The 20,150-nt window shown below is 31.6% G+C and overlaps 2 protein-coding genes across 18 annotated transcripts; both read right to left on the bottom strand.

The window, feature by feature from the left end:
- Positions 1–1,760: 1,760 nt before the first annotated feature.
- LOC115719743 (uncharacterized) lies at positions 1,761–2,879 on the bottom strand. Its single transcript, XM_030648919.2, has 2 exons — positions 2,462–2,879; positions 1,761–2,334 (listed from the first exon to the last, which is right to left on the bottom strand). The coding sequence occupies exons 1-2, from the start codon at positions 2,729–2,731 to the stop codon at positions 2,233–2,235; spliced, it is 372 nt and encodes a 123-aa protein (XP_030504779.2). The 5' UTR covers positions 2,732–2,879; the 3' UTR covers positions 1,761–2,232.
- Positions 2,880–3,055: 176 nt separating this feature from the next.
- LOC115719742 (uncharacterized) lies at positions 3,056–15,058 on the bottom strand. 17 transcript variants are annotated; one of them, XR_009686327.1, is made up of 10 exons: positions 14,812–14,960; positions 14,522–14,615; positions 14,068–14,327; positions 13,760–13,975; positions 10,298–13,651; positions 9,893–10,074; positions 9,587–9,791; positions 7,387–7,488; positions 5,411–5,479; positions 3,056–3,222 (listed from the first exon to the last, which is right to left on the bottom strand). XR_009686327.1 is itself a non-coding variant. In XM_030648918.2 (7 exons), the coding sequence occupies exons 3-7, from the start codon at positions 14,272–14,274 to the stop codon at positions 9,704–9,706; spliced, it is 4,047 nt and encodes a 1,348-aa protein (XP_030504778.2). In that variant the 5' UTR covers positions 14,275–14,327; positions 14,522–14,615; positions 14,812–15,058; the 3' UTR covers positions 9,460–9,703. The 17 variants fall into 17 exon arrangements, 3 of the variants coding, with proteins under 3 accessions (XP_030504778.2, XP_060966680.1, XP_060966679.1); XR_009686330.1 differs by having other exon boundaries at positions 5,411–5,565; positions 7,392–7,488; XR_009686331.1 differs by having other exon boundaries at positions 3,056–3,200; positions 5,411–5,565; positions 7,392–7,488.
- Positions 15,059–20,150: the final 5,092 nt, after the last annotated feature.

Genomic DNA, 20,150 nt, shown 5'->3' with positions numbered 1-20,150 from the left:
AAAGAAAAAGGCATCAACAGCTTACCTCAATATAGCTAACACTTAGAGTTATGGATTCTGCCAAGAAATTGCATGAAAGGGGCTAAATTTCTCCCTATGCTTCAGCTGGCTTCTGGGTCATGAAAGAGAAAAGAATATTATCACTACATTTTCTAGTGATGCCAAAACAATTGTTAAAAGCAAAAATCCAAGGGTTAAAGCAATCCAAAAAGCCCTAAAAGTTCATTCGGCTCTCGTGAGGGGATATGGCAAGACTATATCCGAAGAATTTGGCTTCTACTCAGACTACCCTTTTGCCAAACTCTTACACATGAAAAGCAGCATATTCATGCAAGAAAAAATAACAAATCTCTACTAGTATCTCGCAAGTTCATACACTATTACGATCGAAATACACACAAAAGGGCTTCAAACATCCGTCTGTAGCTATATCCAACGCTCTGACCTCATGCCTTCTTACCAACATCCAATGGCTATGTTGCAATGGTTCAAAACATTGCCCGAATAGGACGCACTCCTCACACAAGAGTAGGAAAAGATTCACAATAAGAGACTCGTGGGACTCAATTGTCTAGCTACTGAAAACATGGCAAACCCATTGCGCTGTTTTACAATCCTGCTACTCAAACTACAAGTCGATCTAGACTTGTTATTTACGGCAAGTGTCAAAATACATAAGTGAAGTGAACATCCACTTGTCGTGATAGGAAGCACAGAAGCAAGACAGTAGAAAAAGCACCTATTTTCCATTAACATGGTGATTCTAGACGCCATTTGGCCAAAACTCGAAGATGACACGCCATGAAAATATTATTTATCCGAGTATCTCCAAAAATTAGAAGAAGACATGAATAAAAAAACACTACTGAGAAAAACATTGTTAACTAAGGTGGCGTTTGGTAACACTTTTTTAATCAGTTTTCTGTTTTTAAAAGTAGAAAAGTAAAAATATTTTTCAAAAACATGTTCTATAAAACTGTTTTTACTTTTCAATTTTATAATTAGAAATCAAAATTTTAAAAACAAAAAAAAATCACTTTCAATATTTTTTTAAACAGTTTTTTTTTTCTTAATCAATATTTTGATTACGACCAGACCCGGACCCAAATTCCCTCCCCACGGCCTTGGCGCTGAACCCGACTTTTGACTTGAACCCGAATCCGACCATGGACCTAGACCCGACTTAAATAAAATCAAAAAATAAAAATAAAAATAAACTTTATAGAACACACTTTTGTTTTCTATTTTTAAAATTGAAAAACAAAAGTGGTTACAGAACGCATTTTTGTTTTTCAAAAATAAATTTTTTAAAAACAAAAATTTTACTTTCATTTTGTGATTAAAAAATTAAAAAATATAAGTGTTGCCAAACGACACCTAAAATGATTCAATCTTTCAAGATTTACAATACCCAGACACTGCTTGTAACTGCTTGTTCTCAATGATCTTGATGAAAAAAATATAAAAGAGATTGTCTATATCTCCACTTGTAATTCCAATCCCTCACATGAACCTATTAACAATAAATGGTAAAATACCGAACCCTGCAAAGATACCCATCTGTACTTATGTCGTGTTTATTTTATGTCAATAATAAAGTGAATATGTGACTCCTGAGGAAGTCAATCCATTGTTTCGTGTAACCTTTAAATACTCACAAGACCAATAAAGATTCTTACTCATAACAAAATGACAACTGAAGACAAGAAATCATTCACACATTAGAGGGATAAACAAATAAAGAAAATAGAGGAGAAGAAGACAAACAGAGGGTGAAGAATTACTATACTCTCTTTTTCCTTAAGAAAAATAAAAAATACATAATGGCACAAAAATAATAATTAGATTGCCAATGGCTCACAAATAGGTACTACATAATTAGCCATAAAAAAAAACTGATAAGAGCTCGAGGCCAAGCCAACAATTAAAATCAGACAAAATTCATATTGTCAGCTCCTCGCGAAAAGAAAATTACTCAAGAAATGCATATTCAAATTTCAAAGAGCACTGCTAGAATTTTTATCAGAAGACTGACGGAGTATGGAGTGTTTAAAAAAATAATTAATACAATGAACGCATCTCCTGCTACCCGCTGATAAAAATTCAAGAGCCATGTTAACCCTAATCCATATTCAAACTCAGAATCCACACCAAATAAGAAACCAACTATCCTCTAATATATAATTTATTTATACAGTCTAAATCAAAGCAACCGTAGAAATAAGAAGAATTTCAGTGGTTTCTCAGCCCTATTTTAGAGTTTTCTTTGACAATAGGGAAGGGTGGCAACAGCAGCACAGCTTCCTCTGTTTCAATCGGATCAGACCTTAGTATCTACATAATCCAATCCAAGCAAAAAATTATAAAAATTAAATAAGCAACATATAGAATAAAACCTAAAAGAAAAGTAATTATATAGAATCAAAATTAACATATAGAAGAGAGAAAAAAAAAAGAGTACCGGGTCTTGGAGAACAGGCTTGGTGTCGTCCTTGGCTGGTCTGAAATGGGGTTTTCCACTCCTACCACTTTCACCATGACTGTTGATGGCTTTCGACGAAGTCTCTGAAGATTTCATTTTCACGATTTTCCTTGTGACTGGAAAAGCTCCACAACGCTGGGCTATTCTCGTTATTATATATCCTTTCGGGAAAGAGAGACCATTTTTAACCGATGTGGTACTTATAAAATACGCTGTACGGTAATAAAGAAAAACTAGAACTGGAGGCATAGATAATAGACATGATATAATGGTTGGGAAAATTGTGAAATATTTATATGAAAATTATAAGTAAATATCCTACAAGAAAAAAGTCTCACTTCTTATTCCCTTTTATTAAAAACGAAGAAAGAGTTAAGCAAATAAATAATTCTCAGCTGCTAAGAGTAAGTACCATTAAGCTAATTTACGTACATCACTTTAACTAACTCAGATCTTCAACCGGGAATATCTGATCTCAATTAGTGTTTCTTTTCTAAATTCTTTTGTTCTGTTTTAGTTGAATGTTAAAGAGACCATGTTTAAATTTATGAATCAAAATAGAGAAGGCAGTACTTCAGACAATCCAGAATAACATTTTAATGAACTTTTTTTTTTTGAATTAAATACATTCAGGAATCAAAAAACGTTTACAACAATTGATAAAAGAAAAACAGCTCCCAGGCGAAAGAGATTCCCAGCCGAAATTCACCGTCAATATCTTGCAGAGAGACCCAGTAAAGCTGAGCTTCAAGTAAATGTTAGGAAGAAAAAAAAATGCACAGCAGTAATTAGGAAATCATTATTGATGAATCATGATAACTAAGTTTTCCACTAAGATAAATGCTGGATCTACTCAAGCAATTTCAATATCATAACATTATTATAATTAAATTAGGTCTATTTTCACTACATTCCAAACCCTTTATTTTTATTTAAAAAAAATTGATAAAAAAATTATACACCCCTTCAAAAATATTTTAGTTACAGAATTTTGTTATATTTAGGCACCTTAACCTATTCCAGCAACAACTTGTGAAGAACACAGAACATTCATATAGCATGATCTTCAATTTTCGTTTGTTAAAAATATTAGAAACCTGATTTTTTTAGCCAAAAGTTTATGGAGTCTCTAATTTTTTTAGAGTTCAAAATTTTAATTAAATTTTTATCTTGTATTTTACTATTCAAATCTCGAAGGACTGTCTTAACTTTCATAGTTAGGATTCTACCTTTCTTCCCAAGCCCTAAATTAAAACACACACAATTACCAACAAAAAAAAAATGTGACACGTTTTGTCGATTCACTTTATAATAAAATAAAGAATACACTATTTTATTTTATTTTTTAAAAAAAGGTTACTTGTGTCATTTCACGAAAAGAGAAATGCTAAAGGACACTATTAGTGCCTAGTACCCTCCTATGTGTCGATATCGCTATTGGTCCATCTAAGTATCGGGTCCCATATAATTTAATATAATAACTTTTAGGGAGTATCGCTAGCCAATCGCAACGTGACATGTCGAGAAGGTGCTAAGCACCACTGGTGCCTAATAGCAATGCTCTTACGAAAAATATTTATGCGACAAATAAATTTAAAAAGCAATAAATCTACTTACTGAAAAAAAAAAAGGATATGCTCATTACTTTTGGCATGCTATTAAATTCAAAATACTTTTGCGCATGTGTTATAATATTGAGGTGTAAATAGCATTTAGATATTATAAATATATAAAAAATTTGTAGGGTGCTTCTTATGCACTGTATCTGCATATATAACGAATACCTAACCTGCAGAATTCCTATGCCCCTACCAAAACTATAATAGCCAGTGGTTATGTGTTATGTTGCGCTAGAAAAAGAAATTGAATGAGAAATTACACTCTACGAAAATATTTGTTCTAATTATATTATATACATACTTATCATTAAGTTTTTTTTTTTTTTTTATAAACTTAATATTTAAGTTTATTTGTTGTAGCAATCTTTTAAATATTTGTTCTAATTTTACGTGGTTTTGTGTTTTGATTTGTCTAAAAATGGTGCCGAGAGAGTGATAAATATCCATTATTTTATTTTTAATTTCCCTCATAGTAATAATAATAATAAAAAAAAACCATTATTTTGTTTTTTATATTAAATTTTCTCGTATTATTTTATAAATATAAAAATAATTTACACCATAAATACTTAAGTTTAACTACTAGTTATAAATAAATACCTAAATTATTAATACATAACTTGTGTAAGTACCTAACAGTTAAGTGTTAAATAAATTGCTACGTGTCAATTCCTAATTGGTCCAAGTCATTAAAATTTTATTTTTCAAAAAAAAAAAATAATTTAAATATACTAATGAGAATGTTTAACGGTTAGATACTTACAGAGCTCTAAAAATATATCTTAAGTATTATTACTGCAAAAAATTAAACTTAAGTATTCATTTACAACTAGGAATTAAATTTAAGTATTTATGCCACAAATTACCCTAAATATAAATACAAATGATCAATTTTTAATATATATACATCCTTCAATTTTTAATTTTTCTCGTAATATTTTATTTTAAATTGAATTTCCTGTTATTACTTTTATAAATACAAATACATACTGAAATGAAAGAAAAAAAAAGCTCTTCCAAGGTACGAAGGGCTAGCAATATTAGATCTTTAAAAAAATTAAAATTAAATTATATTAGCAAAAATATTCAACTTAACAATTATGAAATGGGCAATGACAGCCTTTTAATGGTCCTCATTCATACAACACACCAATTAAGTTGTCCATGCTTCATCATCATCATCATTATTATTATTATTATTATTATTATTATTAATTAATTAATAAAAAATACGAAGATCTAGCCATATAAATAAAAATCCAAACACTAAAATAACCGAAAGGCATAAACAAAAACCACAAGAACAAACCTGTTTAAAACACAAGAAAGAAGCAGAGAGGATCGGAAGTCCAGTTTTTGCCATCCAACATCAAGGAAGCTGTCTCATAAGTCATAACCACTTAAATAAAGCCCAAAGTTTACCCCCAAAAAAATGATTGGAAAATTCCACATTCTCAAAAAAATCTAAAAATTATTAAAACACAAAAAAAAAACGTCATAAGTGCAAACAATCTTGTAGTTTTATGTGCTTAAAGATTAAATTTTATTGAAATTGTAACAATTCAATTTCAATTAATATATCATTATTTTACACCCATTGCATCTTAGATTTAGAGCTTAGAAAGTTAGTTAAATTTCCTTAACAAAACGCACTTAAATTAATTGATATTAGGCTAGGTAGTTTAATAATATTTTATGAGGTATAATTATTCTCAAAGGAAGTTAAACAAATAATCCAGAGTTATCTTCTCAATTTAAATTTTAATCTAATTTGACTCCACTCCAACAATAAATAGACAATTGATATGTTGGTAGGGGAGACAAAGTTAGGTACACATTATTTTATCCATGGTTATTATTTTTCATTATGTAAATGTTGCATGCAACCCACTTCGAGAAGAAGAAAAAAATCTTCAAAAACGCATCCAATTTTAAAGGATTTATTATTATTATTATTATTATTATTATTATTATTATTATTTGCAACAATTTAAAGAATTCATTCTTTTATTTTTATTTTTTACAACAATTTTAAAGGATTTACAAACTCACTAAAATTGGGGATGGCAAACCCATCTACTAATCTTTCGTTCAAGGCAAGCCACTATACCTCAAATTCATCTTCAATTGATATGCATATTCTATGTTGACTTTAAAAATAAAGTTCATATTATGAAGCACAACACAACAAACTATCAAATTATAGAAGACCAACCCATTTTAACCAACCAATCCATATGCTGAACCCACCTAATCTTTATGAATTTACATTTTCTTATTGCCTGATAGTGTCCCCCATTAATCACAAATTAATGGCGTTCGCAATAGTAATAACAATAATAATAGCAATTTCACTATCATTATTTTTGCTTAAGATTTGTTTTCTCCTCCCTAGTCCATGTGTGAACATCAGTATTAAATTAAAAACTTTGAGAAACTAGTAAGTCTATCGAGTTAGTAGTGCCTATAATATTTGGAGAAACTAATTACGTAGGTGTTCAAACATCAGACCTTGTGAGAGCAAACCACATGGCTGCTCAAGCTACACCACGTCTAGGATTCAACTAACTTCCATATAGGTTAGATGGACAAAAACATGTCAGCATAATTAAACACTTAGGTGGCGTTTGATTGGAGGTAATGAAATGGAATGGAAAGGAAACAATTTTCATTCCATTCCTTTGTTTGGTTGCATTTTAAAGTATTGGAATGACATTCCAATGAAATGCTCTTTCTACCATTTTGGTGGAATGGCTATTCCATTTTAAAAAGAAAGGAATGACCATTCCAATGTAACAAGAAAAAAAATTTAATTATTTTTTTATCAATTTTTTTATGCATTTTAAATTTTATTCCATTCCATTCCTATTCCTATTCCCATTCCCATTCCCACTCCCATTCCCATTCCTATTCCTATTCCTATATTTTCATTCCTCCCAACCAAACGCCTCCTAATACATTAGCCCCACCCCCGTATAAGATTAAGAACCAAGGAGAAAACCTAAAGATTTGAATCCGATTAACTATAATATAAACGTCTAGAAAGGTACGAAGGTTCTAACTTATGACTTTTCCAGACATTCAAAGTATCCAAATTACTACCACAGATGCCAACTAGGTTTCATATGAGAATCCTAAGAAACTATCCTGAGATATGGAAAAATGTTCTTAAATTTATAAAATCTATAAACATATTATAAATCCCCAACATATGACCAAATTAAAATATTAATACTAATAAGCAGTTGCTGCAAAATAAATCTTTACTCTTATCTTAACACAAACCTTACCAAGTTACAAAAGATGATGAAGTAAACCTTTCCCCTGAACTTTCAGCCTCTATGTTGTCTGCTTCTCCGAAAAAAGACAGGTCGGATTTGAAAAGATCTATTGTAAGAGAAAATTTCACCAGAAATAAAAGTCACTATTAATAAGCACAGACCGGAAAAGCTTGAATATACATGGCGATAGATGCATTAGACCTCAAGGCAAGGGCGAAAAATTAATAATAGATACACATTCTACTTTGAAACTACTCAGAAATGAGCCTTTTACTCAAGAGCATCAAAAAACCATAATTTCCACAGGTTATGACATAGAGGAATACTTAACAGCTTTTCCTTGTTTGGTATTTAAGTTGGAAGCCATTACACAAAAGGTTATGATAGGTGGGCTCTTGCAGTATAGATATAAAATGTTTTGTGTGTGTGAAACTAGGACCCCTGCCTAACCAACTCTACAATATTTGGGGATAAGGAGACTAGCAATTGCTATGTTAGGTACCTAGGAGTGACTCGAATCTCAGGCCTTGTGGGAGAAAACTACATATCTAACCATTTGAGTTAGACAAGGGTATATTAATAAGCAACCATAAGCTTTTGATGAATGTAAAGTATAAAGTTCAAAAGCACCATCACGAACTTCATCATATGCCATACAACTGTTAATGTATATACAACTCCAAAAGAAACAAAACAAACAGGAGCAAAGCAGTTTTCTACTTTACATCTCTTAAATTTCTTTCTTGGTATTGATGTTATCATGTGTTGTTATCTGAGAACAGTGCAAACTTCAAAAGTAAACTACATTATCAAAAACTTAATCTAAACTACTATTGATAGTTTTAGTATGCAAATATTGAGCTTTGAAGTGTATGAAAATGATAAAATGTTTAAATAAACAAAGCTCCTAGTCCTATATAATATCAACATCCCAATAAATCCACATCAATTTCTCCATATTGTCAAGTAAATGCTCATATTAAGAGACGTCTGCAAAACCTTAACCTAACTAAGAAAATTTTTAAGTTAATAGTCTTTCTTATCACGCTCCAGAAGTTTGATCTATGATATATAAGTACAAACCTAAACATAGATAGACTAATTATGCATCACATATGCAATAGCAAATTCTGTTTTGCACAAGAGATATAGCATATGCCAGAAGAAGTATCTAACAATAAATATGAGTAAAATATATTTAAAAGAAAATTGATACGGCATGCTAAGCACCAGCATAAAGAAAACAAAAAAAAAAAGAGAAAAAAGAAAAGGAAAAGAAGGAAAAAAAAAGGAGATATCAGGGCTGCTGCTCACCGCCATCATCAGCAACAATTTGTATATTTTTCATTTTTGGTAATTAATACTAAGTCAAGTCATTGTAGTTCTTATAATGTTATGCTCTAATGACATAATTATACCTTCCAGTTTTGCAGTGCACGACATTCCTTTTTCTCCTTTCTAATGTGCATTGATTAATATACATTTTCATCTATTTGGCACTACAACCATATATATCATATTGTTGTTTGGAATCTTTGGATAAGTAAATATATTGTTGAAAGATTTATCAAATATATATATATATACACAATGTTCAAAGAGGACCAAAATATACCCCCTCCTAAACAATCCAAACTTGGAAAGTTGTTTATGATATAGAAAAGTCACATCCTCACATATATAATCAACGGGTTTTCTTAAATACGTAAAAGGTTTGCTATGTCAGTACAACGAGTAGTTGCACCTTCAACAACTTCATAAATGGCACAGGATGCAGCAAAAAAAAGGCTAGGGAAAGAGTAGAAATTGCATTGCAATACAAAACCATGGGACATGAGAAATCTATTGGACCACAGGATAGCCTGCAGAGAAGTTTGAAAAGCAAGGGTGGTTACACAAAAAGTGGCACAATTACAAGAAGCACCAAATGAGAGGAGTGAGGAAGGAAAGGATAGGACTACATGTTGGGTAACATAAATTCTGTTATATCATATATTGTATGTGAGCAAAATGCTAAAAAAGTAATTGAAAAAGTAAAAAAAATACCAGCAAAATTCTATTGGTGACCAGCAACAAATGAACAAATGAAGTGATATCATTATACTACATTCATCATGATAATGGTACTGTCACAAACTATAGATCGGGAAAAAAACCTATAATATCTAGGGGCTAGTATATATTAAAAAAAATGTAAACTTAACTGCCATTGAACTTCTGTTCCAAAAACCATCTCGATTAATATGGCAGCAACCTGAAATGACAACTACCATAAACCACCCACAGGAAGAGACGAGTGAGTAAATCCAATTGAAGAGCCATCATAAAGTAGCTTTTTCCTCCACAGCCTCAGATTTAGTATCCTTTGACTTGCTTGCATCTCCAAGTGAGGACTGATCACCAGAAGTGCTGACAACAATGGACAGGGGAAAGTATAATAAGTTCTCTAAACCTATAATATAAAGGGTAAAAGATAAACATGCAAACATCAAAAAATACATGATACATACATTTTTTGCTTTTTAGCATTCTGCTTGATAGTTAATACCATGTCCATAGCCATTTTCTGGTGCTCTCTTGTTTGTGAATGCAAATCCAAACCTTCAACTGTTTCACAGTCAACTTTACATATCCGACACCATCCCATGCTTGGTGGTTTTCTCTTTCTTGATTTGTCAATCGCTAGGTCTCCCTGTCACAAACTCATTATTTAAGTATATAAATGTGTTTGTGTGTGTGCATGTGTATTGACAAGCAATTTGTAAAAATAGATACTAGAAAGCAATTTATGCACAAAAAGAGAACTAATACTATACTGGGAACTTTAAGTTAAAATAAAATAACATTATCCTAAAGAGGCTAAGCTAAATGAGAAAATTTATAAGACAAATGGTTGCAGGAGAAAAACACTCAACTGTATAAATGTCACCGTCGTTTGGAAACCCATGAAATGCAAAGCTGCTCCTGAATCCAGGCTCACCAAAGTGTGGATGATTTGACCTATCATCACCACCAAATGAGTCAAAACTCCCAGGTCCCATTTCCCTTATCCTTGCATGACGTGGATGGGTTCCAATACCATCTGGCTCTCCAAAATATGAAGCACCATGAAACTTATCCATAGGTTCCCCCCTGTGAAGAGGATTTGGAAAACCACCTTGCCCAATCAAACCATGCCTTAAGCGATTGCCCATTCCAATGTTACCCAGACCCTCAAACTCACTCCTGCGCAAATGGCTAGGCAACATCGACAACCTACTATCACGAAATGAATTTCTAAATGGTTCACCAAATCGATGTACTTCCCTGCCACGAATGTCATCAGAACTTGTGCCTCTAAATCCATGCACAGAGACACCAGGTTGTTCTCTACCCGGACTTCGCATAGCCAAACTGTCCATATGATGCCAACCATGTGCAGGACCTGGCCCATAAAAATCAAGATGACCACGAGTGGGCTCTCTTCTTCCAAAAACATCTTCATGATGGCCACCTGGTCTCTCTCCTACATCATTAGAACCACCATCATTGTAGGAAGATATAAATCTTGAAGGAACAGGGCCCACCGCAGGATCCACATTTAATCCATTATCAAAATTCAGATCATGGACTGTCCTATTAAAGGGCCTAGAAGATAGACTCCCAAACTTTGGCATAGTTTCAGCATCCAGAGAAGGCCTAGGGAAGTGCTTAAGATCATGCTCAAACTCCGTTTGATCAGAAACACGATGTTTTGGACCTGGAGGAAAGGAATCAAACCGTTCATCTTGAACAGGTAACCCAATTGCTGATGAGGAATCAAAACCCACATTGCCATTTATCCTCACCATATTAGCATTGGACGGCTGAGTAAATGTTCTCTGCTCCAATGACCCAGGAATGTGGGGATTAAGCCCCCTACCATCCATGTAATTGGGCCTTTGATTTGGAAAGTCAGAAGCATGAGGAATTGTTCTAGCCATCGTCCCACCATGTAAATCAAAAGGGCGATGCGGCAATACACCAGATGTTGGAGCTCCAATAGGTTCACCTTGAGATGTCTTGTAAGAACCAGTATTGGAGAGGTGAGGCCCTCTTATACTACTTGGTGGCCGGAGTTCAGGTGCATGTCTAGGTCTTTGAGGCCTAAAATAAGTTTGAGGGGGGCCTAGCCCTGGAGGTACTTGTAATAAAGAAGGACCGCCAGGCCTTTGTGGAATAGAAGGGCCAAAATGTGATGGTAACAGCTGATGCTTTCCCTGGTCAGGAAAAGAATGAGAAGGTTCTACAAAACCACCAGGTAGCACCTGACTAGATTGCCTGTTTTCATCAACTCCAACTTGTGGACGACTTAAAGTAACATTTTGAGTTGATTCTCCTTGCAAGTTACTTGGCTTGTTTGGAGAGCCATCCACAGTCATCTTATCTTCTACAATTGAGTGATTCAATTTCCCAGGCCCTACCTTATTACCATCTTTTGTGTCCTCAGCAACCACTTCACTTTGATCGCCTTTATTCAAATGCCCTGTAGTGTTTTCTAGGCTACCTTCTTTCATTATTGGCTTAGATTTAGGTTCTCCATTCTCTGATTCCAGCAGCTTTGTAGACTCTGAAAATTCCTTAGAAGTTGTACCCACTTGATTAGCGTCCAATGACTTAATATCAGTTTCAGGCTTTTCAATCGCCATCTCGCTGACTCTAGCTGCTGTATCATTCCCACCAATTTCTACACTTACTTGCAAGGAAACTTCAGCTTCATTCTGGGTCGTTCCTTTATCAGATGTGTGATCCACTTTTTTTTCAGCCATTGTTAATTTTGAGTTCATAGCGGAATGTTGTTCCGAAGGGGGTTGCATCTGGTTATTTGCTATAAGCATACTATTATGACTTGCGGATTGTTGATTTACTCCAGGATACACTGGCCTAACAAGACCACCAGCATGCTGCGAATACAATTGAGATTGTACTCCCTGATTAGGCATGGAAGGCCTTACAACTGAGTTTGAGGGTTTAGCATGTTGCATGCCATGTGATAGGGCAACATTTTGTGATAGCTGTGAATAAGGATAAGATTGAGTGGGAAAAAGATGAGATTGTCCCTGAGGACGCAACTGGGATGACATAGGTAGTTGTTGTTGATAATGTTGCTGAGAAAAAGTTGGTTGAGCTGGCTGCACAACAGGACGTTGGTGGACTGGTTGCCCTGGTTGTTGAAAATGTGATTGGATTAACTGTTGTTCTGCAGAAGGGATGTTCTGGACTTGACCTGGTGAAGGTACCAAAGCTGGCTGCTGCTGGCCTGGAATTGTAGCATGAGAAAGTAGAGGACGCATCACTGGAAGTTGTTGAGGGTACTGACTCTGCATCTGAGCAGGATTTTGTGACTGCCCATGCACTGCATATTGTTGTGATGTTCCACTCTGCACTTGAGGGTCAATGTTAGGCTGAAGATATGATTGATGACTTGTCACTGCATGGGTTGATGCAAGCTGTGTCTGAGACTGCAAATTAGTATTAAGAGGCTGGTTCTGCTGAAGATTATGCTGAAGTTGCCCAGGTTGCTGACTTTGTGAAAGCAAATGAGGCTGAGAAGGGGGATGATACAGAGGCTGGACTTGTGATTGGGTCTGTTGCTTACTTTGCAGCTGAGAAGGAGGCTGCATATACTGCGGCATTTGCACATGTTGAGAATGAGGATGTGGATGTAGCTGGTTTTGGGAATATGGCTGAGGCTGAGGATTTCCATGGGCCGGTGGATAAGTCTGTGGTTGAGTTTGAGATTGTGGTAGGACTGCATGTTGCCCTTGCTGCGGAAGCATAATTTGGGGTTGATTTTGAGGTTGAGTAGCCACTGCAGCCAGCGGTTGGGGTTGGGGTTGAGGTTGCATGTACGCCTGGGATTGATTTTGAACAGAAGAATGTGGTGCTTGGGCCTGCGCATACTGCTGCTGGTATTGTGGAGCTGCGGCTTGTTGGTATGGATAAAACTGTTGATATTGCTGTTGATACAAGTCATACCCAGGATACTGCTGGTAATATTGTTGATACTGCTGCTGTTGATGATACCATTGTTCAGTAGTAGGCACAACAGCTTGGGTTTGGGAGCTTGAAATTGACTGTTGATTGAGATCCTTCCCAGGAGCCGTCGCAGCTGTAGTTTGAGAAGGCTGGACCTGAGAAGTCACAACTGCTACCTGAGTAGCAGTTTGGGGCTGATCAGTAGTACTTGCTGTGCCAGCGGCTGAAGTTTCTGCAGCACCCACTACCTGCTGTGCCTGAGCCTGCACGCCCTGTCGTTGAACAATGTTGCAAATGAGTCAAAAAAAGTGCTAAAAGTCGTTTATTTCTTCGAAAGAAAAATAGTTCTTAAGCTTTCAATTTTAAAAATGGACACTCACCGGGCAATTTTGGGCATGCTCCTGTACTTGACGATGCACAATCTGAATTGCACACCTATTACATACAACAGGAGAATTTCCGAAGGCACATTCAAAACAATGAGATGTACAATCAGATAAAGATCCCTGCCACGTGCAACCGCTCCTATGATATAGGCAATGAACTGATATTTTTCCTATGGTTTCAGCAAGAGCCTTATTTGATTCACTAAGTGGCTGCAACAAACAATTTAAGGTTAATGTCTGCAATTCTACCCAAAAGATAATTATCACAAATAAGACATAAATAAATAACAAAAAGAAGGAACCTTGGAATCTGCTTCTGTGACCAAGTAGCCATCATAGGGACAAGCTTGAGTAGTTTTCACAACATAAGCTAAACAAGGCTTGCAATATAGATGGGTACATTGCGATTGCAACGCTTCATTTGGATATACAAGCAGACGACAAACGGGACAGAAGTACTCTCCAGCAAGAGATTGAATGTTCAATATGCACTCGTTGTCAAATCCCATGTTGCCTTAATGAAACTTCTAACTTCACATATTACTGCACCAAACTCATCAACCTAAACACAAGCAATACATTAGAGCGACATTGTAAAACAGATTGCCGATAAATATATATAACACATTGCTTGACAAGCGCATGCAACCAGTCTCAGACTAGGGCAAGACTTCTGATCAATACCCAAAACTTATCCGAAAAAGAAAAACCTAAATTTTCAATCATCAGAGAAAAAAAAGAAAATCAAGGCTCAACCTTTTCGGTTTCTTGTGATAGAGTCTTCAAGCCTAACCAAGTAATTCAATATCAGCAAAGTCGAAAATTGAGGCTGGCCGGAGAAAATCCAAACCTGAAATTTCTATGATCGTGTCAAAATATATAGTGTTCAAAACCCTAAACGTATAGAAAAGAAAGAAAATTGGAAGGATAAAGTTAAAAGAGTTGTTGAAAACATCGGAAATAGGTAGGCGAAGAAAAAGAAGATGATTTATTTGGGAGAAAGAAGTGGAAGACAAAAAGGATTATTAATATAATAGAAGACTTACGAGTTTAGGTGGGGCTGGGCTGAGACTGAAAAATGGGAGGAGTTGATAAAATGTGTTTTTAACTTTTTATAGGTTATAGCGTGGGTGTGGCCTTATTCTCTATTCCCCGGTGGTGGTGGTGGTGGTCTTCATCTCCACTGGATGGTACAAGAGCAGAGGGGTTATTGGACTAGTAAGTATTTATTGTTTTTGCTATGCTAAAATGAAACGATGGAGCTATTTTTCTTTTTTTTTTTATTACTGGGTTGATGTTACGTATTCTTATACCTTTATTTATAAAAATATTACACTTTTTTTAAAGGAGGTACTGATGTACTCTCTAGTTATTTCGGCATTCAATACTTATTTCGGCATTCAAAAAAAAATTTCAGTCTAATTTTTTTTCATATTCATATACGTTATAACTATTTAAGATATCCTACAAAATTTTGAGAGATTCAGAATAATTTACAATATAGAAAACAATGTTCAAACAGTCTATTTTACATGAGTATAAAATAAAATAGTCACACGTGCAACACACTGTTAGAACGTAATTTTCGGCATGTTAAATTTTTCCAAATTTTTTAAAATTTTGCAGGATATCTTAAATAACTATAATTTACATGACCATGAGAAAAAATTTGACTAAAAATTTATTTCGGATATTGAAACAGATAGAGATGTATCAGTGTATCCCTTTTAAGGGGTGCATTATAGAATTTCCCAAAATATTTTTAGGTGATTCTACAATTCACCCCCTTAAAAGGGATGTACAGATGCACCCTTAACTTGTTTCGGTATCCAGAAGAATTTTTTAGTCTAATTTTTTTTTCATATTCATGTACGTTATAACTATTTAATGTTAGAAATAATTGGGGTCACAATTGTATATATAAAATGTGTGTTGGGTCATCAAATAAATAAGTCAAATTTATGTGGTCTATTTTGGAATAAAGTTTATGACTTAAGGGCATGATTGTTATGATTTTAATATGTGGATACCAATTAGACAATTTATAATTTGATGAGGGGTCAAATTGGAAATAGTCAAAAAGGATTAATTTAAAGGATTAATTGCACGGAAAGACGTAAATTGTATTTTATTTAGAGATATATGACCACTTATTAAATTTAGGCATATACCGAATACTATCTATCCTAAATTCATAAACGGTATACTCTATACATTCACATATATAACAATATGTTTTTTTTTAATTGTTGTCTCTGTCCTCTCTTTTAGCATGTGTTGCTTGTTGGTGTTGGTATTGTTATTATTATTTTTTTAAAAAAAAATTCTAAACTCTTTTTTATTAGTTTTGCTATTTATTATCAATCTCTCTTTTTATAATTTGAAAAATCTTTTTCAGCTACACTGATCATTATTCAAGCTTTCAAATTGTATTATAGTCTTTTTTTATCTTTCTTTATTTTTCTTTTCAAAAGTTTAAAAAGTTTTTTTAGTCACACCATTTATTATTTAGACTCAAAAATTACACTATAACAATCTATTTTTCAAGGTGATCATTTTAACATGTGGGAAGCATATAATTTTTTGCCGCCACAAAAAAAATTTACTTAAATTAAAAATAACACTAAGATATCTTAAACAATAAAATCATTAAATAACATAATTTAACTTAAAAATTTAAAAAGTAAAATTATGATTTTAAAATTAAAAATTAATTTTTTACTGTCTCAGAAGAACGACCAATATTAAAAGTAACTATATTGTTTCTTTATTATATTTTGTTACAAAAAGTAATAAAATCTTAGAGTTAATAAAATTAAACATATCAAGTAACATCATAAATTGCTATAATTTTTTTTTGTTTTGCTGTATTTAAAAGTTACGATATAGTATACTGATAACAAATTTATTTAATAAAAAATTTTGATATGTTAATATGAAAATTTATAAAGTTACCAAATAGTATCTTAAATATAATAGAATTAGTTACATTATTAAAATTATTATATATATTAATTTTAAAGTTAACTGATCAAAGATTCAAAATAAGCAATTGAATGTGTATGAGAAAAAAATTATCTTCAAATAATTTTTGTTAATATAAAGTAACTAATTGATATATTATTTACATCAAAAGCAACTAAAAAGTTACTTTTTTTTTTTTTTCTAAAACTTGCAAAACATTGAAATTTCTGGAAGCGAATTTTTTTTAAGTTTTTTCTATTTTCGGTAATTTTTTAAATTTCGGTATTTGAGCTGAGGTGGCATATCGGTATTTGTGCAAATAATTTTGTTGAAGGTATTTTTATAAATAAAATCAATTTTAGGTATAATATTAAAAATTCCCCTAATTTAAACAGGTATTGGTCCCCATTTTTGCATCGCTTCATATCGTATTCTTGAATCCCCATCATCAAGAAAACTAAAGTTCCAGAGAGAAGGTTTTGATGCAAAAATTGGAAGATCATACCAATCTAAGGTTATTACAAAATCGATTCTATGGACTCTGGTACGCTTCCGCTATTCCTTAATTTTATTGTTTGATTCTCTTGAATTAATTAGGGCTAAATTAAGTTTTACAGTATTCATAACATTTAAGATATCCTACAAAATTTTGAAAAATTCAGAATAATTTATAATATAGAAAACGATGTTCAAACAGACTATTTTACACGCGTATAAAATAAAATAGTCACGCGTACAACACACTGTTTGAACATAGTTTTCGGCGTGTTAAACTTTTCCAAAATTCTTAAAATTTTACAAGATGTCTTAAATAACTACCGTACATGACCATGAGAAAAAATTTGACTAAAAATTTATTGCAGATACTAAAACAGATAGGGGTGCATCAATATATCCATTTTAAGGGGGTGCATTATAGAATTTTCTAATATTTTTAGTGGACAATATTTATAATTTTGGGTGATTCTACAATGCACTCCCTTAAAAGGGATAACCTGATGCACCCTTAACTTGTTTCGGTATCCAGAAAAAAATTTTAGTCTAATTTTTTTTCATATTCATGTACGTTATAGCTATTTAAGATATCCTACAAAATTTTAAAAAATTCGGAATAATTTACAATATAGAAAACAATATTCAAACAGTCTATTTTACACGTGTATAAAATAAAATAGTCACGCGTGCAACACACTATTTGAACATAATTTTCGGCGTGTTAAACTTTTTCAAATTTCTTAAAATTTTGCAGGATGTCTTAAATAACTATAACGTACATGACCATAAGAAAAAATTTGACTAAAAAATTATTTCGGATGCTAAAACAGATAGAGTGCATCAATATATCTATTTTAAAGGGGTGCATTGTAGAATTTTCCTACAATTTATATGTAATTTTAAATAAGAGCTATTTATAAATATATGGGAAAATGAAGATATGTTTTGATATATATGGCGTAAAAACTTAATTACTCTAAATATAACATTTTTTTAAAAAAAAAACTTACAAATATGGGAAAAAGCTATAAGGAATGTCATAAAAAACTTTAAATTTGTGTTTCTTTTTTTTTTTTTAAAAAAAAACGCTAAAATAAATAAAAAATGATCTGATGTTGTTTTTTTTTTTTTTACAGAAATTAAACTTATTTTTTTATTTAAATTATTGTTTGTTTGTTTTTTCTTTGTTTTTTCTTTGTTTTTAGATTGCTACATCACTATCTCACTTTTTCATTCTAAAAATTAAAATTGATAAATAAAATTATTTGAATATTACATTTTGATCAATATATGTCTATAAAAATATTTTTAAGATTGTATCTGATCAAAATATTAAAATCTTTTATAAGAAAAATTGATATTTATTGAAAAAATTATGTTTTAAGTAAATATTAATACTATTTTGAACCCTAATTTTTAGCCCTTATTCTTTTAAAGTCTTTTTATATATAAAATTAAATGTTGGACATCATGTTTTGTGAAACTAAAACTTTAACTATACATATTTGCTAAAAATAACAAAATATCAAAATTCTATTCAGACCCTTTATATTTTAAAATTCTTAACTGTAATATTTGTTTGGACCCTTTACTATTAAAAATTAAGATTTTTTAAAAAGTTAAAAAATAAGAATATATATCAGCAATGAATCTTAGCCTACCCAACTCAACTATTTTTAACTATAAATTTATTCGAACTATCTTTAATGAAGTCAGTTATAAACCGATGTCTAATTTCTTTTTTTCTAGTAGTGGGAAAAAAATAAAATAGATAAAAATAATAATTTTTTGTTTAATAATATTCATCTATACAATCATGATAGATAAAAGTGATGAATGAAAGTGAAAAAAAATAGTGCAAAAGTATTAATTGATGGATTTTTTTTTTCTTAATATATTCACAATTAGTAACTTAATATTTATAAATAAATTATACATTTTTATTTATTTTGAAAAAATTAAATGAAACTTAAATTCAAAATATCCAAAACGTAATAAAAAAATTAATAATTTCAAATGATTTTTTTAAAAAAAGAGACCAAAACGTAAGTTTAGAAAGTTAATAAATAAACTATTATTTTTTAAAAAATATAATAAAAAAAATAAAAAAATGAGTGAATTAAAGAGTGAATAAATATATTTTACATATTAATTGATATTATGAAACTAATAAAAAATTAAAGAAAAGAGAGAATTAAGGAGAGAACATATAATACTCATTAGAGAGATTTTAGAGTGTCACATCACCGCCTCATACTTCATTTAAAGTAAATATTAATACTATTTTGAACCCTAATTTTTAGCCCTTATTCTTTTAAAGTGTTTTTATATATAAAATTAAATGTTGGACATCATGTTTTGCAAAACTAAAACTTTAACTATATATATTTGCTAAAAATAACAAAATATCAAAATTCTATTCAGACCCTTTATATTTTAAAACTCTTAACTGTAATATTTGTTTGGACCCTTTACTATTAAAAATTAAGATTTTTAAAAAGTTAAAAAATAAGAATATATATCAGCAATGAATCTTAACCTACCCAACTCAACTATTTTTAACTATAAATTTATTCGAACTATCTTTAATGAAGTCAGTTATAGACCGATGTCTAATTTTTTTTTTCTAGTAGTGGGAAAAAAATAAAATAGATAAAAATAATAATTTTTTGTTTAATAATATTCATTATTACAATCATGATAGATAAAAATGATGAATGAAAGTGAAAAAAATAGTGTAAAAGTATTAATGGATGGATTTTTTTTTTTTTGCTTAATATATTCACAATTAGTAACTTAATATTTATAAATAAATTATACATTTTTATTTATTTTGAAAAAATTAAATGAAACTTAAATTCAAAATATCCAAAACGTAATAAAAAAACTAATAATTTCAAATGATTTTTTTAAAAAATAATTTTTT

The sequence above is a fragment of the Cannabis sativa genome, chromosome 2 (assembly GCF_029168945.1).
Source record: "Cannabis sativa cultivar Pink pepper isolate KNU-18-1 chromosome 2, ASM2916894v1, whole genome shotgun sequence".
NCBI classification, from domain to species: Eukaryota; Viridiplantae; Streptophyta; class Magnoliopsida; order Rosales; family Cannabaceae; genus Cannabis; species Cannabis sativa.
The sequence above is the reverse complement of the archived record's forward strand: the minus strand, read 5'-3'. Positions and strand labels throughout refer to the sequence as shown.

Excerpts from the sequence above, each read along its gene's own strand:
- LOC115719743 (XM_030648919.2), bottom strand. The coding sequence starts at position 2,731 with ATGCCTCCAGTTCTAGTTTTTCTTTATTACCGTACAGCGTATTTTATA. Across the intron at positions 2,335-2,461 it reads AGCCTGTTCTCCAAGACCCG|ATACTAAGGTCTGATCCGAT; the intron begins GTACTCTTTTTT and ends TGGATTATGTAG.
- LOC115719742 (XM_030648918.2), bottom strand. The coding sequence starts at position 14,274 with ATGGGATTTGACAACGAGTGCATATTGAACATTCAATCTCTTGCTGGA. Across the intron at positions 13,976-14,067 it reads TCACAGAAGCAGATTCCAAG|CCACTTAGTGAATCAAATAA; the intron begins GTTCCTTCTTTT and ends TGTTTGTTGCAG. Across the intron at positions 9,792-9,892 it reads AATGCTAAAAAGCAAAAAAT|CACTTCTGGTGATCAGTCCT; the intron begins GTATGTATCATG and ends CATTGTTGTCAG.